Below are 26,933 nucleotides of genomic sequence, written 5' to 3'. Positions count from 1 at the left end.
AACGGTTAAGTTAGTGCATAAGAAATTTAGTAAGATTCAAAGAACCACCATTTTATAATTCAAGAGAGGTGGGCTTTTCAACAAGAGGCTCAAATAAAAAGCTGGCCTGCTTTTAATGTCTCATGCATGTAACAGCAACTGCAAGGGTGTCATTGAAGGAGGAGAAGCATTGCAAGTTTGTCCGGAATCGTCGAAGAGAAGAAACAAAACTCTTGAATAAATGGTGTCCGGCCACTTCAAGATAAATGCTCTAAACGATAGGGAGAAAAAAATCCTAAGAACTACATAGCAACGCCATAATTTAACAACTCCAGTAGAGAGGGGGGACGGTGTGGAGGCGCGTGCGGCCCATAGTATGTTTGGGTGACGCGTGTAAAGAGGTAACTAGGTAAGTGGCGGCCCTATATATTGTGTCTCCTTCATCCTCCGCCACTGCTGCAGCTTTTTTTGATGTTATGTTGTTTTTTCTCAGCTCCTTTTGTGTTTTGCTGCATTTTTTGTGTTGTTAGTTTGGGTTACCATCTCCTAACTTTTTTGTAGACTGATTTGAAAGTTGAGACTTTTGTAATCGATGTGTTTTCCTCCTCGACAGATCTTACTCGGTTCTTGGCAATGCTCCCCCTGCAACAACCATTTAACGGTGGTAGTTGCCTTTATCGCATGAGGCTTCTAATGAAGCCCTTTAGCCTTTGTATACTGCTTCATACGGTACTTAGAGAGGCCCTGATCCTTTTTGGTTCAATTGCCTAAGTTTGTTTTTATTACTATCTTTGTATTGCATTTTTTGTTTAGGTTATGTTGTTAGAGAGCCCATCCCGTTTCATTTGTTTTTGTCCCTGTAATGTCCCATTATTGAATTTTAAAAAAAAAAAAAAGGTAAGTGGCGGAGGAAACGAGATTTGAGTTGAAAAAACCCAAAAATATTTTCCAAGAATGGCGTTTGAGGCATAGTCCCGTTGAAAAATGGACGACTATGAGGAGCCATTCTTGAGGCAGTGGAAGAGGTTAATTTAGGGAAAACAAAAGTTAAATTTGAAAAGATTAGAGAAATCTTATCCTTGCTTTGCTTGTGTCAATTTTATTGCCAAAACCAAGTTAATGGGCTTGCTAATAGAGCTTTATAAGTCCAACAAATGCCACCCACAGATAGAGAAAATGTTCAAATAAGCGGGCCCATGGGCCAACAAGACTTAGGGTTTTATTTATTCCACAGAAGATGTTCTAAACGAAGAACCGAACGTCGTTCCACTACATTGTATAAACTCAGAAAGAGAGAAACAGAGAGATAGAGAGCGAGAGAGAGAGAGAGAGAGAGAGAGAGAGAGAAATGGTGGGTGCCTTCTGGGGGACGAGAGTGATGGAGATAGTGAAGAAGCATGACTCCGGAGGTCTAGTGTGGAAGCGAATCAAGCTCACCACCACTCGCAAAGCCAACGCCAAGAAGCGCCTTCTCCGCGTTTGGCAGGTCCTCTCTCTTTCTCGCTCTCTCTCTCTCCCCAATTTCTTTAGGGTTTTTTTCTGTACAACGATTAGCTCCTAACACCCCCCACCATTCCCCAATTTACAATATTGCTCGCATGTGAGCTGGGTTTTGATAATTTAGCTTATTTTCTAAGTTTAGTTCAGGGATTACTGGTGGAAGGTTATTTTATAAGGGTTTAAACACTGGAGACAGATGTTAAAGACTCACACTAACATCTTAGGGAGAAGAAAATTAGTTTTGGATTTCAAGCTCGGTTTGATTAAGGTTGGGTCTCCCACATTAGCTTCCCAAGTTTCTGTAAGTGTGCTGTCATCCCAGCATCAGCTTAATATAATCGGCACAAATTTCATTTCTTAGCAATTTGATTTTAAGGCATTGGGATGACCCTCTTTTGAGAGGGCTAAGGGCGTACTAGATATGTTAACTTTGGCTATCGGCTCAAACATTTATGTACAAAAAACTCGTGTATGAGATCACTAGAAATTGCTATATTGAATCCATAATTTCTCATTAATAGATTATGAACATGCCATTCATGTGCATTCATTGTATGTGTAACACTTAATCATGGTGCCAATTTTTTGTTCAGTTTCGTTTTGACTTTCTCATGAATCAAAGCATCCGATTCAGTGGGGAATGCTCTTTTTCCGTCATACTTACTTTACTAGCTTTACCATTTGCTTCTTAAGTGGTCTTCTTCCATTCGTAAGAACACGTGTTATTGGGTGGCTGATATGAAAGCTTTTTTCTTTTGAGTCAAGGAGCTCTAGCTTAAATGACACCTTCTCCCCCAATGACAACAGGATGGAGGGTAAAGTTACAGGGTTTAAGACACATTGGGTTTGTGTATGAATTAACATTATTAAAACAAATCTATTAAATCAGGCTTAAGAGACCTACATAGTTTGCTTTGTTCCATGTGCCAACATATCTGTGGAGCATCATGTTCATATTCCTTTTCGTTTCCTGAATGTATTTTGAGATTTATATTCTGATTTGTGTATTTTGAGATCGCCTTCAAATCGCTAATTCCTAAAGTCCTGCAAATTCCTTTAATCATCTTCAAATTGTCAATGCCTAATGTCCCAGAAATGCCTTTTACCTTGCAGAATGAGGCTGTCCTTAGGGCATGTTCTGAACCAACTCCTTCGAAAACTTCAGGGGTTGGTACTGATGTAGCTGGTGAGAAAGATAGCAAAAGCAGCTGACTCAACGGGTTATATGAGTAAGAACATTTGGCGAACCTGAAGGGAGTATTTTGATAATTACCGGCTTCATAGTGCAGTGTTTCTTTGATTTAAAATTTACCAGTAGAATTTAGTTGGATATTATAACTGACTACTTTTTTGGTCATTCTACAGTATAGAGTGCAACTGTCTTCTTTTTTGATCTTGGGCTTGGCAAACGTTTTGATGAAATTCAGTCGGTCAATAAGATTATCTAGAACTTGCTTGCTAGTGATGTGCTAATACTTAATGCAGTACAAGCTTTTTGCTCTAGCTGCGAGGACTGTGGTAGTAGACTGCCCCCGATTTTTTGACCTCCCAACAAAAAAATCTTCTCTGAATTATTGTTCAAATAGAAACTAGAAGGATAAGAAATTTTATGTGGTCCATTTTGTTGTTGAAGAATAATGCAGTTGGATATATATGGGGATAGGAAATCTACCAAATGAAAGTTTGAAAACTCCCTCCTACTCACCTTGTATCCCAGAAGGCTGTTCAAATACCTGTTGATCCAACATACCGACCGGCCTTCGACCTGATTCCAACCTGTTGAATCAGTTGGCTTCCAACTTGGGCTGGATTGATGATTGGAAGGGTCTATGAATCCTGATGAAAGTTAGGTCAAATTTGGCATAGGAAGTGGAATTCTGACCAAAGTCCAACTTGACCCAACCTCCCTAAAAGTTTATTTTCAATCATAGGAAGAAGAAAAAAACCATAAACCTTTTTTATATATATATAATTTTTATTAATAATGGTATAATAGTCTGTTCATATCATTTTTGTTATTTATTTGAAGGGAGAGTGGCTTGCAGTTTTAGTTTTAAAATCTATGCAAACTCAGGTATTCAATTGGCCAAATTGAAAAATAAAGTCTAAAATGCAAAATTCGAAAAAGCTTTAGAGGGTTCTGAAATATTTTCCCAATAAATAAATATAGTTCTCAAGTTCGTGTCCATCATAATAACTCGCAGTATTTAAGGAAAACTTTATGCCACTCTTAAAGAAAGCTTGCACTTTTACAAGCAACTCTCACATGTGAACCTTTTCTAACATTTTTCCCTTGCTGAAAGTCTAAATATTCAATGGTTTACCCCAAGCCCAAGAGCAATCGCTACTAACTAGGCCGTCTCAGCTCCCAAAAGTTCCTATGTTTTACCAAGTTCGCCCTTACCCAGCTAGACCAAATAGACTCAGAAAGTTATTGATAGGTTCACCTGTGTTTTCCACTGCTTGAATATTTAAGATTTTGAACCTGGTGTTCTCAAGTGAATAACCACTTAAAACACACAACATCGTCTGTTAAGAAATGGGTGTGATAAAATCTTTCACCAAAGTTACAATGTGGTTAATTTCATAAACTTGGCTACAACATTTTTTTTTTCTAAGCAAATAAGGAAAGGGCTACAAGGGAGGAGCTTTACCACTTCTGATCCAAAAGAAAGAAGAAGTGGGAATCCTAACAATGAAAAAGGGGTGGGCTCCCCAACAACAAACCTCAAACAAATTAAAACAGTGCAACAATAATTAAAAATGACAGGAAATGGGTCAAACAAGTGATCCGGTCCTCTCAAAGGACCGCACATGGCGGTAACAAAAGCAAAAGGGGCACAAACAAAATCTGAGCCCCTAGAATTAACCGGCAACAACCACCAGAAGGTGATAGAAGCAGCAGGGGCACTGTTATAGTCCGTTGAATGGACTAAAACACAGAGTAACCAACACAATTCCGAAAACAAACACAAAAAACATAAGCAACATAAAATACAAGCCCAACAAAAGCCACACAAGGCGGAGCATAAAATTAAAAAGCAGAAAAAAAAAAATAAAAAATAAAAAAAATAAAAAAAATCTCCAAAACTAGAAATCAACAACAACAGAAACGGAGATGGCGAAGTCACAGAGGCTCAGGTTGCCGGAAGGTTGAGCGAAAGGCAACAGCGGGAAGAGATGATGCCGGAGACGAAGGTGGAGAAGCGGGCCTGCCGGAGGATGACAAATTGAGCTTCAAAGAAACTAAATCGGAGACCCATGACAAATCCGAACAAAAAAACCATTGTCGTGGCTCGGAGGGGGCGGTGGAGCGTCGGAGATTATGCTAGAGTTGTGATTTTTGGATGAGATTGGATGAATGACACAAGGCGACGGATAAGACCTCAAAAGAGGTGAAAATAACCGGAGAAAAGAAATCACTAGTGAGAAGTAGCATGTTGAGAGAGTAAAGAGGGATAGAAGAGGGGAGGAGAGGAGGGAAGACTCCTCCTCAGGCTTTTTTCCGCGCTAGAGAGAAAAGAAAGAAAACCTAATTGAGTGTTAGCTCGACTCACTTACTTGGCTACAACCTCAATAGGTTGTCTCCAATGATATCAAGTATCAACACCCTCAAGGGGGACATCGCCATTTTCAAATATCAAACAGCGAATAACTCCCACAGCATTAGGCGATTCTAACCTACTGTTACAAGAAACTCTAGTCTAAAATACTTTTTCTCATCTTTCATAATTCTAATTCCCACCCCCCGGAGAGGGAATAATACAGCTGGAAAAGAATGTTACATTAAGTACAAAATAAATAAAATTTACCAAAAGAACAGGAAAATTTCAAAGGAATGTAAAACATATTTCTAAATTCTTGGGGTTAATTGTAACTCATTTACCTTAATATACGAAGTTACCAAATCCTCACAAATTCAAACAATTAGTACGCCAATTCAAGATTGGTTTGTTATATTCATCTTTCTAACTAAATTATTATCCAAATTATCAGCTTTAAGAACAGGCAGTGTGGTGGGTTTATCTTTTATTAAGACCAAGTTCCAGTTCCACTATGTTTTCTGAAAACATGCTACTAAAACGGGAAAATTGGTATATATAGACCATTGACTGTTGGTTTACTTTTCCAAAATATCCCTCATTAGAAGAATACAATACATATCAAACCCACCGAGAAAATTGGTAGTGGCGCACAAAGCTAAAACGGGGGTTACGATAAGAGTTCACTATATAACTAGTGTGGGAATGACCACATAATAAAAGAAAATGGCAAATTCAGAATACTAAAGTGAACATTAAACACCGAATCAAATATAGTCCAGGTACCCAAGCAACGCAAAATTCAATGCGTTAACAGTGTTCTGTAGCGCTGTAATCAATTGCTTCGAGCCAAAACCATACAACTACTATTATATAAAATACTCTCCAACGGTCCTTACTTCAAAATTTGTCTTTACTCGTCACCATCGTCGAACTTTGTCTTCTTCCCTGCATTAATACAAAAACATTTGGATTTATAAGAAGCAAAATTTATCATATTTGCACGGTCACAATTCATGCCGGAGCACAAGATTGCAGACTGAGTCTATGAGTTGAGCAACGACAAATTAACACCGGTACAATAATACGATTAGAGAAAACTCGGGCAAATAAGAACAAGAAATGTGTACCAGCTGGGGCGAAGCTCTTATTAGGTGTTCCACGCCCTCTCCCACCAAAACCGCCACCTCGACCACCTCCAAAACTGCCACCACGGCCACCACCACCAAAACTGCCACCACGGCCACCACCACTAAAACGGCCACCACCACCACGTCTTCCACTGAACCGACCACCACTATCTCTACCACCACTCCTCCCACCACTTCCTCTACCGCTGCCTCCACCGAAATCACCTCGTGGTTTTGCCTCTTCCACAGTCAAGTATTCACCTCCAAGTTCAGAACCATTAAGTTCTAATGCTGCGCCCAAATTATCACCACTGCTGAAGTCTATGTAAGCAAACCTGCAAATGCTTTCATTCTTTAGACCAAGCAGAAAGACCAAAATTCCAGGAGTCCACAATAGCGTCACACAATATAAAATTACAAGGTTTATGAAAATACCATACAAATGTGAAGTTTTCAGGAATTAATCAAAAGACTTCAAAGAAGAATAAACTCTTCATGAAACTTTTGATAACACAGCCAAAATAATTTTTATTGGAGAACGGCAAAAATAATGACAAGGTCAAACAGCAACATGTACCATACATGGGAGAAACCAAATGACCAAAATATCCTCAATAATTTAAGTCACCAACTTGATAGGTGCATTAATGTAGCTTGATGATGACCAACGACCACTTGTCAAATGGCTTGATGATGAAAACAAGTATTGCAGCAAAAAAACTAATAAATAACTTATCACAGAAACACAAGATGAAGCTACTATAATGAAACAGTGTAGAATGAACCCGGGGTGACCTAATCAAAAAATTAAAGGGACATCGGTGTAAAATATACTTGATAGCTAATGTACAGTGACCTAACCCATGTTACTTCTGTGTTTAACATAAACCCAATATAAATTACAAAGTAAAAATAAGGCCCACTGGGGAGAAGGTTGCTTATACCACATAAGCCCATATGACATAGCATGAGTCATGAATCTATAGAAATACTTAAAAAGCACCATAGAGACAATCAAACCAAAAAATCCGAAACGTACACATACACTAGACTAATAATAAAGAAGTGATTGACAATCACTTACAAGGTAAAAATAACATGAAACACCATATGTAGGGCCAAAAGAGAGAAGAGTAAAATTTACAAGGCAAAATCTACCATATGTCCAGTTAATATTATCTTTAAAGCAAATAAAAATAAAACAAAAAAGATAAAAAGAGAAGAAAAGTACAAACCCCTTAACTTCACCAGTCTCATAATCTTTTGGAACAGATAGCCTTGTAATCTCTCCACAAGAACCAAAATGTTGTTCCAGGGAACCCCTAATCTGTAAAACGGAAACTACGCTTGACAAAATGAACTTGTACAGAAAATAAATTCTAAAACTACAACAGTTGAGGTGCCAACGCAACAGTACCTCATCCACCCCAAGAGATTTATCAAAACCACGCACATAAGCTGTATGGGTCTGGCCTCTTCCTCCCTTTTGGAATGAGTCACCACCCTCTTTGCTACAATTATTTGACAATAGGGGAAAAGGGAAAATGAATTTCATTAAAATAACAGTAATAGACCAACTAATATGCCAATGGAAAAGATCAGAAATACCTGTTTTGTGGGGTATATGCCCCCCTTTCACGAGCAAAATCAAGTTTCACAGATCGTCCAAGCAAATCTTGACCATTCAATTTAATAGCCTGTGACGAGAAATAACGATTAGCAAGCATAATAAAGCAAAAGAAATAAAAACCCCACAAATCAGCACCAGCATATTAATTCTTTACCGCTGTTCCTATACATCCATTTGTGCCAAAAAATTTTTAAAAAAAAGCCAGTAGCTCAACCAGTGGTAGGTTTGCACTATTGAAATAGTAGTTGGCTTCATAAACAGTTAAAAAAATGTGAGGAAAAATCTGCACTCTAGTTGCAGAAAAACAAAGTTTTTACAGTAATCAAATAACCATTAGTATTATGGTTCCAACATCCAAACTGAATTTGAGGTAACTGGCAGAACGTTTACAAATGTCCCTACTACAATGTAAGCTAGACAATAGTACCAAAAGCTTACCTTCTGAGCTGCTTCTGCTGTGGCGAATTCAACATGTCCAAAGCCCTTGAACCTCCCATCAGGATCAGAAGCGAAGCGAACGTCAACAACTTCACCAGCATCTTTAAAGAAATTATCACTGCATAAAGATACATTAATCAGATGCAAAAAACCTAAACAATCTATCAGATTTCCAGAAAAATATACTTACACATCAGCTCGCTCAACACTGAACGACAGGTTGCCAACAAACAGGGTCTTAGATGTAGTTTCACCTTGAGGAGCAACAGGGGTTTGGGGCTGCACAAAATTAGTAGAAGATCATTACAAAATAAATGGGCAATTGATCACACAATTCAAAAAAAAATGGGCACAACTGCCAATTACATTCTTCTTTTCCGGTTTTGAATCATTCTGTCAAGTCTTTGCAAAGAGAGCATCTACCATTTCTATATCAACATCATGTTCCCAAAAGTTATAAATCTTGAGCATTCATAAGCACCAAAGCTAGATATTGTGTTAAAGAGCTTGAGCATTCACAAAGACCATCCTAACATATATATATATGCCTTTTCGACAGTACGTCCCTAGGTATTTGATTTACTTATTTGGATGATGATGATGATCCTAACCAACTGAATAAGTACAAAATAAAGCAAAACATCCCAGGCCAATACAGTGAAGATACTAAATTAGTTAATATTTGACCAAGATTCATGGAGTAATTAGCCTCAATTTGGTAACTGCAAGGACCCCTGCCCAAAAGCCTCAATCTATTTTCTATTAAAGCATAATCAACTGAACTTAAGATGTTCAACCAAAACATGAATAGAAGCACAAGTGGAGATGTTCAACCAAAACTTTACATTTTTCTTTGGAGTCTTGGGTTGTTCTTCCACACTCTCTTCGTCAGACTCATCTTCATCAGTCTCCTCCTCAACCCCGTTGCCTTTCTTAGAATCTTGAGTAGGCTATAGGTATACAAAAAAGCAATGTTACAACAGAAAGAACTATGCCAAGCTAACGGAAATTTGTATAACATTTTAATTATCCTAGCAATCTCAAAACTTCTCACCTTCTTTGCGGGCTTCTTATCATCTTCAGAATCACTCTCCTCATCCTCTGAACTATTACTTTCATCTTGAGCAGTTTTTACACTTGGTTTTCCAACCTTAGGCTGCAGCACAAAAAAATCAGACAATTAGATCAACACAAACACTACAAAGGCCAACAACAGAGAGGACATGTAAAAAAGAAAATTATGCATTCCAGAACGTGTACCGGAACTTTCGTCTTTTTGTCTTGAGGCTCTTCATCGGATTCCTCAGAACTGTCCTCACTGTCATCTTCGTCAATGTCCATTTTTTTCTGTGGAAACAATACACAAAGTAAACTCAGCATTAAAATTAACCGTCAAATAACCAAACAAAGATAACACTTCCACAAAATTGAAGCAAACAACATAAAATTCTCAAAAAGAATTGTGAAGACTTCTACCATACAAACATAAAAAACTACAATAGAAGCATTAACAAATTTGAAAATTTTGATGCATCAAATTCTGAAAGCAGAAAATGTTCCTTAAACATGCCACCAATATATGCCCTTCGAGACTCAACAATATGAATGAGTATTATATAAATTAATACTTACAGCAGCATCCTTTGTTGCAGGGACCTGCACAGTATCAATTAATAAGGAAGTCAAATGGTGTGAGAAAAAATAAAAATGCCCATAAATTTTACAAGCGTGCAGCAATCATAATATAAGGGGGCAATTCAAAGAGCAAAATGAAGAATCCCTAAACTGGATCATTTTTCTTGTGTTATTTAAATGAAGATGACGTAATATAGGGTTCTAAGACTCCACATAAATCATGCCATCTTCCTCCAATCAATTACAAAATTATTAGAGCATAATGAACATAATCAAAATAAATAATTGCAGCTCAATGTAGAAATAACTCACATCGTCATCTTCATCAGAGTCACTGTCAGAACTCTCACTATCATCAATCTTTTTTGATGGTTGAACTTTTTTAGCAGTAATGGCAGCACCTTTTTTTGAGTCCTGTACAAGACAAAAGTTAGAAATCCAGTCACCAGACTAGAAGGACGCAAATACAAAAACATCACAGGAATTTTTTAGAAATCCATTAACATACAACAATTAGTGATGACAAAATCACAAAACATACACAGGAATTTCTTTTAAATGAGTAAAATGGGAATTTCTTTTGAACTTTTCATTTTTTCCGGTAGCCCTGTACAAATGCCATGCAGGAAGGCCTTGTGACTTTTCCTTTAACAAAGATTTTTGTTGGAACTTAGATAAAGTTGCTAGTAAAAATAAAATTTGCTGGAGTTTCATACAAATGCGATGCATGAGTAATACAATCACAACCAAAAACAAAAGAATAAAATCAATTTAGTTGGAATCCCCATACTTTTTCCTCATCTGACTCCGTATCATCTGAATCTGAACTATCACTCGAGTCCTCTGCCTTCTTAAGAGCAGATAATGGACCATTCTTAGTGGCAGCTGCTGGTACCTTTTTTGATGATGCAGCAACCTTAGTCTTTGGTTCCTAAAAGAAAGAAGGAAAAAAAAATACATATTTAGAAAAAGCACCTAGATATTTGGGAAAGCAGCCTAACAGACAAGAATTATCAGAAATTGCAAATAGTAAAAGCCCTTAAAATAACTTGTACACTCACTTCATCTTCAGAATCTGTATCCGAAGAATCCGAGCTACTGTCCTCCTTGCCTTTCTTAGCCGGGGCAGCAGCAATACCATTTTTAGCCACAACAGTTTGTTTTTTTGAAGCAGGCTCCTGAGACAAAAGATAACATAATAATTAAAAGCTGTTTTCCATGTGGCATGTTAAAAATTAAAAAATTAAAAAAAAGTTGAATTTACTGCTCACATCATCTGAAGATTCATCACTGGATTCATCTTCACTAGACTCTTTAACAGGTTGCTTTGCCGCAACTACTCCCTTCTTGGTTATTACTTTAACCTGATTGATGCAAATTACAAATTTAGAAACCTAATAAAGTACCATCACTAGAACGCAGAGCAAATAATTACAAGTCAACATCTGAATCAAGCAAATCTGGGGAAAGAGAAACACCAAAATTATGTCTCCACAGAAACCAAAATGATAACCAGAATAAAAGCCTTGTTTACAACAAAATCCTTAACATACAACAATATAAACCCAAATGTTACAGAGGCGCTCTAAAAACTAAACAAAATAGAAATATAGTTTAACGTATTGCTCACATCATCAGAAGATTCATCGCTAGAATCATCATCCGAAGATTCAGAACTAGACACTTTCACTGGAGGTTTCAGAGCAACCACTCCCTTCTTGGTTTTTATTTTAACCTGATTGACAAAAATTGCATATATTAACCAGTCCAATTGAATGCCATAGGCCATAAACAGTATGACACTAAAGACTTAAGAAGTTAACCTCTTCCTTCTCAGATTCCGATGAATCATCTGAACTACTGGTTTCCTCTTTCTTCTTCTTTTGTGTCTTCACCTCAATCTTCTTCTTAAGAAGAGTCTGCTCTACACCATTATCTTTTTTCTGCCTCTTCGCACTAACTTGCTTCTCTATCGCATCTACAGCTTCTCTCTTGCCTTCAACGTGATAAAATAAATAAATAAATAAATAACGCAGAATGTCACAACCTCATTAGAAAGAAAGAAAAAAAAAACGCACAAAAACCAACAGTACATAAAATTTAAAAACAAAAACAAAATAGACAAAAAGCATATCTAAAACTTATGGTAGACCTAATTTATACCACACAAACTTATCAAAACAAAACACAAATAGGTCACAGTTCAACATCAAACCATTAAAATTAAAAATAAAATAATAAATAAATAAAAAGAGTTTGATTTTAATATAATTTTATGCTCTCAATGTAAACATATAAATCACAGGAAGAAACTACGTTCAATTAGGAACCGAATAACAAAAGCTTGGACCATTGGCAGATTAAACACACCAAAACCTCAAAACTCATACGCTTCTCGAAACCAAACTCCCAAAAAAACGATATTAAAAATCAATATACATAACAAAATTTCCACCAAACAGTAAGCAGGACACACAACAACAACAACAACAACAACAACAACAACAACAACAAAATTAAAAAGAAACAAAGATGAAAGAAATGACTGGTACCTTTCTTGGCAGACTTGGACGGTGCGACTACAGCGGGAGCTGCGTCAACCTACAAGAGGAAAACAAAAAATAAATTAAAACATAATCGGAAAAAAAAACAAAACACAAACTTTTGAAAGAGAATGCAGAAATCGAAAAACAAAACCAAGCGTACTTTGAGGCTCGACTTCTTGCTTGACTTGCCCATTTAAAGGACGGGGAATCGCAGAGAAAGCTAAGGGATTGAGAAAAGAAGGAAAACGATTGAAGAGTTTGCAAAACCCTAGTTCTTGGTTTGTAGGGTTTTGAGGGAAGCGGTAGAAATGAGCAAGTATCGCAGCTGTATTTATATGTGGTTGTTCGGTTGTTTGAGCGGGGTTAGGGTTTTCGCATGGCCGCGAGTGTAGTATAAGTTTTCACTCGCTATGTACGCTCATTCATCGCGTGTTTTGAGTGCTTTCATCTGGACCGTCCACTGCGTATTAAATAGGAGGCCCAGTTACATTCCTTTTAATTTTGGTAGAGCTTAGCATATTTCCTTTCAATTATCACCCGATTAATAATATTTGCTAACATTTTAAATTAAAATTATTTCCTTCAAATTATTAAAAATTAGTCAATGTTCCATTAATGCCGGTAAAAAATATATGTTATTTAGCATTCTCAAATGACGTGACAAGGTTTTCGATATTGAAGTTAGTAATTGCTTTTCAATAGAAACTGAATGAACAAAAGGAGAGTAAATAATCCCTTTATCTGCTTTTATAGCATAACTCGGTACGAATGATTCCATATATGCTTGCCACGCTGTGGACTTACAGCCCTATGATATTGTTAAGTTATTTTTCATGTAGTGAAAGTTAGGCTAGTGCAATTTTTTTAACATAGTGGGCAATTTGAGTCGGGTAAGGTGATTTTTTTTTTCCCAACATGACAAATTCACTTTTTATATTACATCATTCACTTTTTATATCACACTATTTATTTTTTACTACTATTTAAATAAAAAAATCACTACAAAACAAAATTATTTCATTTTTCAGTACAACTTTTTCATTTTTCTATACTAATTATTACACTCATTTTTTTTTTCTCACCAATCATGAAGAGTGCATTATAAAGGAGTTGTTGTTTACCAAACAAGGCCTTAGAAGCAAGATCAACCGAGCTCCGCCCCTCGACAACGCCCATGCGCCTCTCCCCATGCATCACTGGTGTCCTCCGCTCTCGACAATTCCATATGCTCCTGCATGGCTGCACCACACGCCATCCTAACATGTGTGTGCCACACATGCCGCCACCACCCCGATGGTTTTTGGTCATCACGATAATTGGAGTAGTTTGTACTTTGTTGGCTCCCCCTACTATTCCTCTTTCGTTATCCAAAGTTGATTCTTATGAGAAATGCTATGAGTCAATATTTTCTCAATATTTTCTTTATTTTATTTTACAAATTAACCATTAAATTTGTAAATTTATGTGAACTCCATATAAGTTAATGGTGAACCCCCCAAATCTAATGGTTTATTTGAATTTATAGGAACATATGAGCCAAATACGAAGAACTTGTCAACTCCTAGCATTTCTCCTTTATTTTTAGAGAACCTATATCTAATTGTTGTTATTTTTACACTACAGTAAAAATCGAACCCGGTACTTGAAGAAAAAAAGAAAAATTATTATTATTATTATTATTATTATTATTATGTTGTTGTTGTTGTTGAATAGCCTCTTTGCATAACTAGGAAAAAAATGTAAAGATAAATGTTATGGGTATCAATTTTTTTATTAAGAGATGATAATTAAATTGATGTGGAGCTCATTCATTAGCATCCGAAGCATTTATTTTAATTAATTGTTTTGATTTTTTGAAATGAATGAGCTCCACTTTATTTATTTTGGTACCTGTTAAAATATTTGGTACCTGTAAGTCTATAACATATCTCAAATGTAAAACGAGTCTTTACAGTTGCACCTATTTACAATTAGTTTTCAGTGGTATAAAATTGGTTGAAATCTTATGATGGCAAGAAAAAAATAAAATAGGTCTCTGATAACTTCCACACAAAATTTTGATGAAATCTGTTAATGTATCATATCTTATATCTTATTAATCAGATAACGACACTTATCACTTGCAATAAAAGATAAAAGAATTAAAACCTTAAGAAAAAAAAATCGAAGAATAGTTGAACCACAAACTCCCTTTGGTGGGCACTCGGCATAGGGTGGTTCCACCATATCTTTTGAGCATTGGGGATGGATCACCACCCTATGGTCATTGGCTACTCTCAAATGGTTAGAGAATAGTTTTGGCTGCTCTCATTTGACCATTTGAGGGTAGTCGAACCACCATGTGGCTTTGGGATTGTTCGGTCACTCTCCATTTGGCTCAATGCCATCCTCTCAATTTTATTTTTTTTTGTTTTAATTTTGATATTTATTTTTGTAATTGTTATTATAGATGACACATGTCATAAATTCATTGGTTTTTGCGTGACATTGGATGGCTTCTAATTAAAAAAAAAAAAAATTTGGTCAAATGACCTTTTTTTTTTTTGTTTTTTAATTACAATGAGCTAATTGCAAATGGGTACAATAACAAGGGCTAATTATATAGTATGGATGAGGTAATAATAGTTGAAAGTTCATATAGTTGCTATTGCATTATTATGTATTTTCTTTTTGTGGTACTACGTATATATTTTATACGGTAATATACTGTAATTCAATGTGATATTCCTTGGAATTTATAATCAATCTGGGCAGACAGGAATGACGGGATTTTTTCTTCTTTTTTTTTTTTCTTTTTTTTTTTTTGTGTGTATATCAACAAAGAAATTACAACAAACAATAAAAGATTGGGCAAGACAATAATAAGCGTCAAATCGACCACATTAGTGTTGGTAAACAAAAATTAAAAGATAATGTATCAAATAAATGATGCGGTCCTATTGATTCTTGGCACATAGACCAAGAACCATGGCCATCAATTAAGGCGATTTGACATGGTGCTTCAGAAATGGTGTAACCAAGAGTACTACATAAGCACACTCGAAGGAGAGTCACAGCAATAAAGAAAACACTGATGACGATCAAATCAAAGCCAATAAAAAGAAATACCAGCACAGAATTCAAAGAACACCGCAAAATGATATGTAACCAGATTGAGAGAGCACCATAACGGGTGGTAAGGTCATCCAAAGCCCCAAACCTACAACAAAAACAAAGAAACAAATCTACAAAGAAAACACCAACAAGATTATAAGAAAATTTAGTAACTGTTTTTTTTTTTGGTGGGTAGAATTTGGTAACAGTATTAAAACAATAAATGAACTCCCAAAACACGCACTACGGGAATTCACTAGAGACAGAATCTTGCATTTTATATGTATATGTAGTTTAGCTGTCATTGTTAAGCTTAATTCTTAGCTGGCGTTTGCAAGCTGTAAGGGAGTAAGAGTACTTGGATGCTTTGTCCTTGTTGACTGGGCGCCTTTTAAGTAACGTGATTGTGGTATAATTGAAATGCTAAGAAGTGGAAATAGATATTCTTACGAAATTGAGATCATCTGATAATGAAAATTATTATTATTAATTTTTTAAGTGTTGGTCAAAAACTAAATTTTAGTCTCACATTATTAAGTGTTATTTTAGTCGTATAAACAGTTTTCTAAATAACACTACTGATCTCATACATCTTCGTTCATAATATACATGGAACATGACCTCAATTTTTAAGAGAGAGAAAAGTACGGGTAGATTATAAAACTGACTCATGTTAGATGGATAACAATTAGTGATCACATCTTTTCTTTTCTTTTTTTATTATTTTATAATTGATCGACAACTAGTCTTTTAAATAGTCGCGACATGAGGCGTGAATACTAAAATACACGTAACTTTCTTGAATCAAGAATTATAAGTTTTTAATCTTTGTTTTTTGTCCTCCTATATAATTGTTAAGAATATGTGGAATATATATTTCTATTGTTAGGCAACAATAATTAATAATATAAAATCGAAAAAAGAGATATCAAGAGAAAATTTAGACACATATTTACGTGATTCGACAATATATCTATGCTCACAAGAAAGTACTGCAACTATATTTCACAATTAATTATTTAGAGGTACAACAAAACATACACTACAAAAAAATTGGTATTTTTTTACGTAGCAAACAGTATATGATTTTTGCCACGTCAGCATTTTCTGACGCGCCAAACTGGCGCGTCATAAATTTTTGACGCACTAGTTTGGTGCGTCAGAATTTTCTGACGCACTGGTTTGCCGCGTCAGAAATTTCTGACGTGCTAAATATTGTGCGTCAGAAATTTGGTGCGTCAGAATTTTCTGACGTGCTAAATATTGCGCGCAAGGAAAAAAAAAAAAAAAAAAAGCCGAAATTTTGAAATTTTTCCCTCCACTTTTTTCCTATTTTTATTATTTCCTCCTCATTTATTTTTCCCACACTCTCTCCCTCTCCTCTCTCCCTTCTCTCCACGACAGATCAAATAAATTAGGCAGAAGAAAGAGAACAAAAGAAAAGGAGAAGAGAAGAAGAAAAAGAAAGGGAGAAGAGAAGCTGCAGAAGAAAAAGAAAGGGAGAAGATAAGCAGAAAAAAAAAAAAAAAAAAAAAAAAAAGAAAGATCGAGGAAGAAGAAGAGCATGGATCGACGTGCACCATCTCTGCACCATGGTGTGCATAGATCGATCTCTGCACACCATGGTGCGATCTCTGCACCATGGTGCAGCTGTGTTGAGAAACACAGAGGAATTCCTCTGCACATAATCACCACGTCAGAAAAAATTTTGACGTGGTAGTTCTGCCACGTCAGAAAATTTTCTGACGTTCCACCCACTAGCACATTAGGAAAAAAATTTTCTTGTCACCTATGCTTCTGATAATCAACGCGCGTCAGAAACGCCATGTTAGAAAAAAATTTATGACGTGTCAGACACCCTGACACGTCAGAAAACCCCAGTGAGGAAAAAATTGTTTTTTTTGTAGTGATACTTATATGAAAATCTTAATTGTACGAACGTATTTTGGAAAACTCCAAAATACCCCGTACCTTACCGCCCTGCATTGCCACTTGCCCTTGCCCCCGCACCCCCACAACCTAATCGTCCTCCCGTAAACTTAATTATGCCCATGAGTTAGTAGTCTCTATTTCGTGAACGGAGCTCCCTCCGCTTCATCTATTCGACTGACCACTAGTATTTTAGTATTACTCTTTGTGTGTGAAAGAATATGAGTCACTAGTTCTAATATCCATATATTTCATATTTGGTTGATATCGAAATATAATAATATTATCTATTTACGGGTTAATTGTAATCAAATATTGAAATTGTAATTAAATAAAAGTCATTACCATACTTGTATTTACTCACTATCATATAAATAGGAACATTTGTATTATAGACATACAAATTAATGTGAGCACAATGTAATTTCCAATATTTGAATTTTATTTCTTTGTATATAATAATTTCATCTAAGAAGTCAATTGTATATACATGGAGAGCAGTAGGTAGCCATTAATATCATCACGGTATGTGGAATCCAAAATCCAAGAACAAGTTGATAGGATCCCATTTTAGTGCAAGAAGATCAAAATAGACGATCAAACAACCAAGAGTAATGCTTTTTTTTTTTTTTTTTTTTTTTTTTTTTTCGTTGGCTATTTTCTTTGGCATCGGAAATTACAAATATGCCCCTACATTTTGTTTTTTCCAAAAGTAATTCTGTACATCCAATATCTTTTACAATTTACCCCTCATGTATTCCCCTCTTCTTGGTTGGCCCCACCCTCAAACACTATGCGATAGTCCTCTAACCGCTCGATATGGTGGTCGCGGCAACAACATGACACACTACCATATCGCGGCGGCAACAACATGACACACTAATTTAGGAGTGGCTGCACCACTATGAAGGTGCAGTTAGGGTGGCGTGTGGTAGTTACGGGGAGTGTGACAAATATTTGGAGAAAATGCATTAACCTCCAACCTCAACTCTCTTCAACCACCAACAAATTTGCAATGTCATCCTTAAATTTTCAATTTTTGTAATGTCTCTTCCCATTTTACTACTATTGAGGTTGCACTTTCTCAATTTCACGCCGGAAATGACAAAAATGACAATGATAGAAACAAATTGTAAAAAATGAAAAATGAAAATAAATTGCCCCCTCCCCCCTTTTGTCTTGTTTAATTCTTTCTAAATTTTGCATTAAATGTATTTTTGTTATTTTTGGTTATTACAACTCCAATAATAAATTAGGGGAACATGGATTGAGATTCTGTATAATTTTTTTTTAAATTTGAGATTCTCAAATTCATAAATCTTAGCTGTTCATTTTATTTAAACGTTTAAAATAAGTCATGTTTCATTAAATGTTGAAACATAGTTAATTTTAGACGCTTATATGAAATGAACAGTTAAAATTTATGAATTTAAGAATATCAAATTTTTAAAAAATTATAGAATATGAATTCGGGGAAGATAGCAAATTTGTTAGTAATTAATTAAAAAAGGAAAAATAGTTTCTCTTAATTGTTTTTCGCTGACGACGACGATGCCATACGTTGGAAAAAAGTACGGTTAAATCTATTTATTTATGGGCGGCCGCCGGACGCCAACCATGGTTGGAGCCTGGGGGAATCCGCAAGGCTGTCCTTTCGCTAGCTTGAATATTCTCCCCCTTTTATTGGAAAAAAAAAATGGTTAGGTGGTAAGACTCATCCCCCGTCTATTTAAGGAACGAACCGAGAACCCCTCCGATATATCTCTCCCTCCTACAACATCTCTACTGACTCTACCAATTTACCTTCTCTCTCCTGTCAAACTAGCCATGTCTCTCCTCTCTGACCTCATCAACCTCGACCTCAGTGACACCACTGAGAAGATCATTGCCGAGTACATATGGTCTCTCTCTCTCTCTGTTTCTCGCACACATCATAATATTAATAATGTTTTCTTAAATATTTAACGCAAAATTTGACTGTCTTTTCTTTGTCATAGGATTGGCGGATCTGGTTTGGACTTGAGAAGCAAAGCAAGGGTATAAAGGCTGTTTTTCCTTCTATTTACTAAATTTTCCAAGAAAAATCATTTCATTATTGAATATAGTCTTAAATGATTTTATATGCGTTACAGACACTGCCTGGACCGGTGACGGACCCGGCCCAACTACCAAGGTGGAACTACGACGGCTCAAGCACAGGCCAAGCCCCCGGAGAGGACAGTGAAGTGATCATATAGTATGCATCGATCTTTGTTCTTGTAATTGATCTTTGTTAGAATCTTGATCAACGGCCCTGATCGAGAGAGTATCTCGAATCTCTTTCTCCAAGATTCTTATTTACGTTTCGGAATATTCCGTATCTAATTTTGGGTTTAATTTCCATTACATGATTTAGTCCCCAGGCGATATTCAAGGATCCATTCAGAAGAGGAAATAACATCCTGGTACCTACTTTCTTGTCTTTTTATCCGTGATTTCAGTGTCATAATAAAAAGGATTCGTCTTTTTTTCATATGAAAGACAGGTCAAGGGGTAAGAATGTCTTTTTCGTCTTGAAACATAGGTGATGTGCGATGCATATACACCAGCCGGCGAGCCCATTCCCACCAACAAACGGTTCGACGCTGCCAAGGTTTTTAGCCACCATGATGTTGTCGCCGAGGAGCCCTGGTAATACACTCATACATACATTCTTAACTGCCAAGGTTATTTTTATATTATATTATTTAAAACTTTTAAAATTTAATATCAATAATAAAGAGTAATTTTTTCTAAACTGGTATGGAGAAAATATCTTCAAACTCATTCAAAATAGTGCGAAGTGTCTATAGACACTTAAAATACACTTTTAAATTCTTAATGTCATTAATAGCACTTTACTAACTTAAAGTTACTGTCATTTTAAATATTTATAGAAATTTGACACTATTTTGAATGAGTTTGAGAATATTTTCTCCAAATCGATTTGAAGGAAATTTCTATCATCTCCATAATGAAGAGAAAAGTTTCTCATCCGAAGGCATGCTTATTGTGATTTTGGTACATTCTTATATGCATATAAAATGAAAATGTTTTTTCTTTTTTTTTTTGAAAAATAAACTTTACCTCAAAAATAGCGTTACACCTAAAAAAACCGATTTGCCAAAAAAGTAGCTTTGCCAACTCAGCTTTATACCTAGCAAAATAATTAAATAATAACAAAAAAAAAAAATTTTACAAAATTAAGGTGGTGGAGAACCTCCCATCCTCGTCATCAATGACCATCTTAAAAATTTTTGGGATGGCTCGGGCCAGCCCTAACCTTTTGGGAGTAGCCTAGTTGCTCCATGGAGTTTTTGGGGTGGCTCAAGCCTTTTGGGGTAGTTCAACAATCTCTGTACATATTTTAAGTATTGCTAGTTTCAATTTTTAATTTTGAAAATATAAGTGCTAAATGGGTGATACTTTAGGGAAGTAAAATATCTTTTTATTTTACTTATTTTTTGTTACAAAAATAATAATTGTGTTGACATGAGTGTCTTTTTCGATGGACTTTCCAAATGGAAAAACAAAATTGTCATTATCATGCATAGAAAATAATTGTGACAGGGGAGTTTCAACTACCGAGGGGAGGTGTGGTGGGGGTTTGGACCGTTTGGTCATCTTAATTGCTCTTGGTAGAAAGGGATTGGCTCAATTTTAATAGTCTTCGAAATTTTCCATATACTTTCCATCGTATGAACGATAGACACGGTGTCGGCCATGGTGTAAAAATTGGTAGAACATGAGCTCCACGTCACACAATTTTAATTGGTGTTTATCGAAAATTAGATGTTAATTTTTGTATTGAAGTCTTTTAAGCTGTAAGCGCTAACCGATCCCACGGATGCTTTGCTTAATCTTATTTTTTGACCAATTAGAAAAAAAAAAATCTTATTCTTTGACCAATGGGATTCCATTGCTTCAACTTCTGGATCTAATATTATTTTATAGTAGTGCTTTATATATCTCTACGAAATCATAATAATAATAATAATTATTGAGATACTTTATTAAAGTAATTGAGTAGTAGGTTGATGGATTGTTGGATTAGAATTCTTTATATCTTATTTGTAATTGAGAGGAGCTTGTTTGTTAAGCCTCTCATATCTTTTTTTTTCCTTTTTATTTATTTATTATTTTTATCCAAAAAAATCAAAACATTAATAATAAAACTTTTTTAACTTTTTTATTTTTTATTTTTTTCACTAAAGAAAACTCAGATCTCATTTATTTTTATATCACATCAACACACTTTTTAACCAAAAAGGCTAAAAACCCAATTAAAAAGGTTTATCAAACATCACCGTTCTTTTCAAGCCCGTGCTTGATCCCTTTGATAAATAATGGAGAAAAAAAATTGGAAATTACTAATCCTATTAAGATTGTTGAAAATTACCGATTTGGCTTGGTTTTCTTTAACTAAAATAAGACAAAAGGTAATTACATTTTCACCTATGTTCCATTTGGATTTTGGCTTATCTACAGTAAAAAAAAAAAAGACTAGAAATTTCCTATGAAAAATAAACAGAAAAAATTGCAAAAATTGAGGAGAAGTCGAATTATTTCTTCAATCTCTATTGTTCTCTCTTTCTCCATTTTTTATTTATTTTTTAAAATTGGAGGGAAACCAAAATCCTTTCCATTTAAGTTGACATCTTTTGCTTATGAGGTTTAAGTACTACAGACAACCACTTAAAAAAATAAAAAATAAATAAAAATACTACTAACAATCCAATGGAAAAATAGAGAACTTGACTGGAAGATTGTGGCTAATACTGAATGAGGTAACGTAGGTTGACCTCTTCCTACCATTGACCACTATTCATCATTCTATTATTTCACTTGGTCCCTCCAAACAAAAAAATAAAAAAGAATCTCCATGCATCAAATAAGCTTTGAGGATGAAGGGCAAGGGAGGGTGATGTGCATTAATCTACATATATTATTTATACACTACGTTGACATTTTTTGCTCCTATTTCACAATTGGATATTAGGAAAGCAGTTGTTACCAATCAATTTACTTGTTCATGACTAGGAGTTTGGTAACTTTTGATTGGTATGTTTACTCCATTTGGTTTATATCTCACTTGCACTAAGAGCATGTTTTGCATTGTGTTTGAAAAATCGAGCTTTTGCGTAAAAAACCTTTTTTGACGAAAGCTTTATTTTTAAGTTTTTGTCATTTTTAGACTTTTTGAACCCTTAAAAACGCTTTTATTTTTTTTTTACCAAATAAATATTTTTTTCTTCAAATAGACTTTTTGAGTGTTAAACGCACAAATGCACATCTAAACATGCCCTAAATTTTGGGGCTAGGGTTTAGGTGCTTATGGCTTAACAAGAACATTTTATCCCCTTTTTATTGACTGTCTACAAATGCATGTTCTTATTTTACTATCTTTTTTATCAACTGAAAAACGTGCTGGATTTTGTGATTAGGTATGGCATTGAGCAAGAGTACACTCTTCTTCAAAAGGATGTCAAGTGGCCTCTTGGATGGCCAGTTGGTGGCTACCCTGGCCCTCAGGTATTATTGTTGTTACTACTATTCATTTTTGTTGTTATTTATTATTTTATTCAAAACATGCTAATGTCCATTAACATCCTATAGAATCTAAAAAAGTTGGGAACCCCACATTTCGGGACGAAACCTGGGATGGAAGTAGGACTAACAATTTTCAACACGAAATTAACATATTAAGATTGAAGGGTCTGGCCTGATTAACTAAATGGATCGGGTTAAAGTTGAAATTTCTCATAGTGTATATTGGCTTAAAAATTAAGTTTGGTCCTTATTCATACTTTGTATCCATGCAGGGCCCCTACTATTGTGGTGTAGGGGCAGACAAGGCACTTGGTCGTGATATAGTGGATTCACACTATAAGGCCTGCCTCTATGCGGGAATTAACATCAGTGGAATTAATGGGGAAGTTATGCCGGGCCAGGTGAGCTCAGTTCAAACTATATTCTTCTTTCTTTCTTCCTTTCCTTCTGTCTTCCAACTCCACCATTAAGAGATCATAATTTCTTCACAAAATTCCTGTAAATGGCTGTGATGTGTTGGCGTGAAACAGTGGGAGTTTCAAGTTGGTCCTGCTGTTGGTATTTCTGCTGGTGATGAATTGTGGGTCGCTCGATACATTCTTGAGGTTTGTTCCAAAGACTTGTGAATTTTTACTTGGCATGTTTGTGCAATATGTGTTTTTCTTTCTTTATGATTTTCAGTTTGCTTGATTAAACAGAGGATCACAGAAATTGCAGGAGTTGTTCTTTCGTTTGACCCAAAACCAATCCAGGTTTGTTTAGACACTGCAACAATTTTTTAGCTGAAAGATTGTTTGTGTTTGCTTTGTCCTTTTATGTTGTCGGCTTAATGTTTTTTCTTTCTATTATTTTTTGTTCAACAAACAGGGTGACTGGAATGGTGCTGGTGCTCATACTAACTACAGGTAGACGCTTTACCAAATTCAACGTGCATCTGCAATGAAGCCGTTGAAAACTCGTTAAGATTATTATAAAGCAAGTTTTAATTATTTGGGTTTGTTCTTTGTGCTTAGCACCAACTCAATGAGAAATGATGGCGGCTTTGAGGTGATCAAGAAGGCCATAGAAAAGTTGGGTTTGCGCCACAAGGAGCACATTGCTGCCTATGGAGAAGGCAATGAGAGGAGATTGACAGGTCGCCATGAGACTGCTGACATTAACACTTTCTGTTGGGTACGTTTAGTCTTTTACTGGTTTCCCAATCATATGATATTATGATAAATCATCATTTGTCCTAATTGGTAATTTAATATGGTATCGGAGCCAAATGTCCTAAGATCAAACTTTGTCTCTGTTAATTCACCATATTTTAATTAAATATTACACGTGTTAGACTTCACCCATTAAAAGGAAGATTAAGCCCACACGTGAGGGAAGTGTTAAACTAATGATTAAGTGATTAAATTTATCTCTTCTTATTAACTTAAGTTGTTTAGATAATTGGTAATTTAATAGTATTCTATGTTAGTAGTACTGTTGTTTGCACTAATCCGTGTTTCATCCAAACAAAAAAAAAAAACAGGGTGTTGCGAACAGGGGTGCGTCTATCCGTGTTGGCCGCGACACTGAAAAAGCAGGAAAAGGTCAGCATTTGTGTTTCTGATACTTTCACTTTCCTGTGATAATTGGATAAAAAAACCTACTGATTACTGCATGCTCATAATAATGATCTATTTCTTGTGATAATTTGCAGGCTACTTTGAGGACCGGAGGCCAGCATCAAACATGGATCCCTATGTTGTCACTTCCATGATTGCTGAAACCACTATTCTCTGGAAGCCTTAGAAAGGAAAGTGAAGTCCGGAAGATAAGAGGAAGTTGAGAGTTCTTGTGAATAATTGTGTCTCTCTTCCTTTTTCTGTCTCTCCTCTTTCACACATGTGTGCGTGTGCATATCTGTCTTCTGCTTGGATTGGTTGGTTCGTTGCTCTTCAAAGGGTTGGATCTTGCTATTTGGTTGAATTGTCTAGTCTTTGGTTGTTGTTAGACTTGTTTATTATCTAATAAAATGGTAATTTAGTTGGTTGAATTCCTCTCAACCAATCTTCATCTTGCTGACCATAATGATTCCATAGAGATTTGAATATTTCTATAATTTAATTAAGTGTGACGTTAGAGAAGATCAAGGCATGAATATGCTTGTCTTTCGTGTTGAATCATCTCTAAATTATGTTATGAATTTTTAATTTTTTATCATACTTTTGACCTTATATTTTTATAAAATATTTTTCTAAAAGCATCTATACTAGTGGTTTATAAGGGCTTTGAGTTCTTAATAGATAGTCTCTCTAAAAATTTCGGATTAATAAACTAGAGCCTCTACTTTGTAATGCAAAATATAAGTGGTCTGTAGCAAAAGGACAGATCCCTTTCTTTTCAATTGTTGAGCAGCACGTGCGCTGCAAGGTGTCTCTTTCACTAGAGAACAATGACATTGTGTAATATATTATGGACAAATTTGATATGTAACATTAAAAATCACATTTTTATCTCATATTTATAACGCTATAGTGTTAATCAACTATTTTTATTTTATTTTATTTTTTTTGATAAAGTCCACTTAACCCTTTCAAACTACCACTTCAATGTCAATCTACCTCTCAAACTATCAATTACGATAATTTACCCTCCAAACTACCAAAACAATGACAATGTATCCCAAATGTTAGCAAAATGACCAAATTACTCCTTTAAAATTTTCAATAAGATAAAAATACCCTTAAAAATTTGAAGAAAAAAAAATTGTATTCTTGTTTTTATTTTAGTATGGGTAATTTCGTTATTTTTTAAAATTAGGGGAACATTGTCATTGTTTTAATAGTTTGAGGGGTAAATTGTCGCAATTGATAGTTTTAGGGTAAATTGTTATTGGGGTAGTAGTTTGAGGGGGTTAAGTGAACTTTACTCTTTTTTCTTTTTTTTTTAACAATACCGTATAGCATTGGTAGGATTGTGATGGAATACAAATATAATTCTCTATCATTACTCTTCCTTGATACATTAATGTCTTTAAGACTAAGCATATATTGATGTTTTATTTTTTAGAAATTGCTAATAAGTTTAGTAAGTAATAAAGAAGTGGAAGAAGTGTAGATAGAAAGAGAAGAATATTAAAAACATTTTTATTTTGAGTTAAAAATCACGAAAAGACATATAATCTCATCACAGGGCAAATAGAGGAACATTATACTATATAAGTGCTTCATCCCTGGCATGGTCCCTCGAACCAACAAACTAATTTCCATATACTAAATGTTATGAAGGATCACATCACATAAACTTTTCAGAGATAATGAAAGATGATGTATAACATTCTCGTAATCATAACCATTATTTTTAAGTTAGGTGGGTTAGATTTTCCAACTCATGATTTATTATATTTATCAACTTAATATTTATTATACGAGAGTCGTTATGTAAGTTTATAAGGAAATTATAATAAAATGTGCGGTACCCAAAATATTTGTCTTAATACATTTACCAACTCACTATTTATTATGGCTATTACGTTAAGGGTAATGTTAGGGCTGACAATTTAACCTTCAACACGTAATTTTAGGGTTATGGTTTAGATTAAACGGATTCGGGTCGTAAACGGATCGCCTGTTTATGACACATTTAATAAACGTGTCGAGTCGTATCAACTCGTGGGTTGACACGTTTGACCTGTATATATTTTTATTTCAAATTTGCAAGGTTTATGCGATTTTGCCATTTTGGTTAAGCTATAAAAATTAAAATAACTTCAAATGTGTTCACGGGTCGGATCGTGTTAGGTTTGAACCTATTAACATATAAATTAAACATGTTAACCGGTCGTGTTGTGTTAACCTGACACGACACATTTTTCTAAACGGGTAACTGTCGTGTCGTGTTGCCCGTTAAGAAAACGTATCATGTTCGGGTTAGGCATAAACATGTTTGTGTTATAAACGAGTTGACA

At 35.2% G+C, this 26,933-nt stretch overlaps 3 protein-coding genes across 3 annotated transcripts; 2 read left to right on the top strand and 1 right to left on the bottom strand.

Annotated features, from left to right (window-relative positions):
- Positions 1 to 1,250: 1,250 nt before the first annotated feature.
- LOC132179356 (uncharacterized) lies at positions 1,251 to 2,940 on the top strand. Its single transcript, XM_059592059.2, has 2 exons — positions 1,251 to 1,465; positions 2,593 to 2,940. The coding sequence occupies exons 1-2, from the start codon at positions 1,328 to 1,330 to the stop codon at positions 2,689 to 2,691; spliced, it is 237 nt and encodes a 78-aa protein (XP_059448042.1). The 5' UTR covers positions 1,251 to 1,327; the 3' UTR covers positions 2,692 to 2,940.
- A 2,813-nt stretch (positions 2,941 to 5,753) lies between these two features.
- On the bottom strand, positions 5,754 to 12,730 carry NUC-L1 (nucleolin like 1). The gene is made up of 19 exons (XM_059590045.2): positions 12,561 to 12,730; positions 12,407 to 12,455; positions 11,678 to 11,850; positions 11,485 to 11,589; positions 11,126 to 11,218; positions 10,916 to 11,032; positions 10,645 to 10,785; positions 10,167 to 10,268; positions 9,852 to 9,875; positions 9,480 to 9,566; positions 9,274 to 9,375; positions 9,065 to 9,169; positions 8,410 to 8,498; positions 8,220 to 8,337; positions 7,760 to 7,848; positions 7,569 to 7,662; positions 7,387 to 7,478; positions 6,152 to 6,486; positions 5,754 to 5,969 (listed from the first exon to the last, which is right to left on the bottom strand). The coding sequence occupies exons 1-19, from the start codon at positions 12,591 to 12,593 to the stop codon at positions 5,935 to 5,937; spliced, it is 1,983 nt and encodes a 660-aa protein (XP_059446028.2). The 5' UTR covers positions 12,594 to 12,730; the 3' UTR covers positions 5,754 to 5,934.
- Positions 12,731 to 19,208: 6,478 nt separating this feature from the next.
- LOC132177399 (glutamine synthetase nodule isozyme) lies at positions 19,209 to 25,038 on the top strand. Its single transcript, XM_059589692.2, has 13 exons — positions 19,209 to 19,323; positions 19,420 to 19,459; positions 19,555 to 19,658; positions 19,818 to 19,866; positions 19,986 to 20,092; positions 22,885 to 22,972; positions 23,263 to 23,391; positions 23,521 to 23,595; positions 23,689 to 23,742; positions 23,858 to 23,895; positions 24,004 to 24,163; positions 24,513 to 24,573; positions 24,684 to 25,038. The coding sequence occupies exons 1-13, from the start codon at positions 19,250 to 19,252 to the stop codon at positions 24,773 to 24,775; spliced, it is 1,071 nt and encodes a 356-aa protein (XP_059445675.1). The 5' UTR covers positions 19,209 to 19,249; the 3' UTR covers positions 24,776 to 25,038.
- The last annotated feature ends 1,895 nt before the right edge of the window (positions 25,039 to 26,933 follow it).

Source organism: Corylus avellana, chromosome 4, assembly GCF_965113065.1.
Source record: "Corylus avellana chromosome 4, dhCorAvel1.hap1.2, whole genome shotgun sequence".
NCBI lineage: Eukaryota > Viridiplantae > Streptophyta > Magnoliopsida > Fagales > Betulaceae > Corylus > Corylus avellana.
This window is presented reverse-complemented; position numbering and strand designations above follow the sequence as displayed.

Excerpts from the sequence above, each read along its gene's own strand:
- LOC132179356 (XM_059592059.2), top strand. The coding sequence starts at position 1,328 with ATGGTGGGTGCCTTCTGGGGGACGAGAGTGATGGAGATAGTGAAGAAG. Across the intron at positions 1,466-2,592 it reads GCCTTCTCCGCGTTTGGCAG|AATGAGGCTGTCCTTAGGGC; the intron begins GTCCTCTCTCTT and ends TTTACCTTGCAG.
- NUC-L1 (XM_059590045.2), bottom strand. The coding sequence starts at position 12,593 with ATGGGCAAGTCAAGCAAGAAGTCGAGCCTCAAA. Across the intron at positions 7,479-7,568 it reads AATCTCTTGGGGTGGATGAG|ATTAGGGGTTCCCTGGAACA; the intron begins GTACTGTTGCGT and ends TCCGTTTTACAG. Across the intron at positions 6,487-7,386 it reads GAGACTGGTGAAGTTAAGGG|GTTTGCTTACATAGACTTCA; the intron begins GTTTGTACTTTT and ends AAGCATTTGCAG.
- LOC132177399 (XM_059589692.2), top strand. The coding sequence starts at position 19,250 with ATGTCTCTCCTCTCTGACCTCATCAACCTCGACCTCAGTGACACCACT. Across the intron at positions 19,324-19,419 it reads ATCATTGCCGAGTACATATG|GATTGGCGGATCTGGTTTGG; the intron begins GTCTCTCTCTCT and ends TCTTTGTCATAG. Across the intron at positions 23,392-23,520 it reads GGGAAGTTATGCCGGGCCAG|TGGGAGTTTCAAGTTGGTCC; the intron begins GTGAGCTCAGTT and ends GGCGTGAAACAG.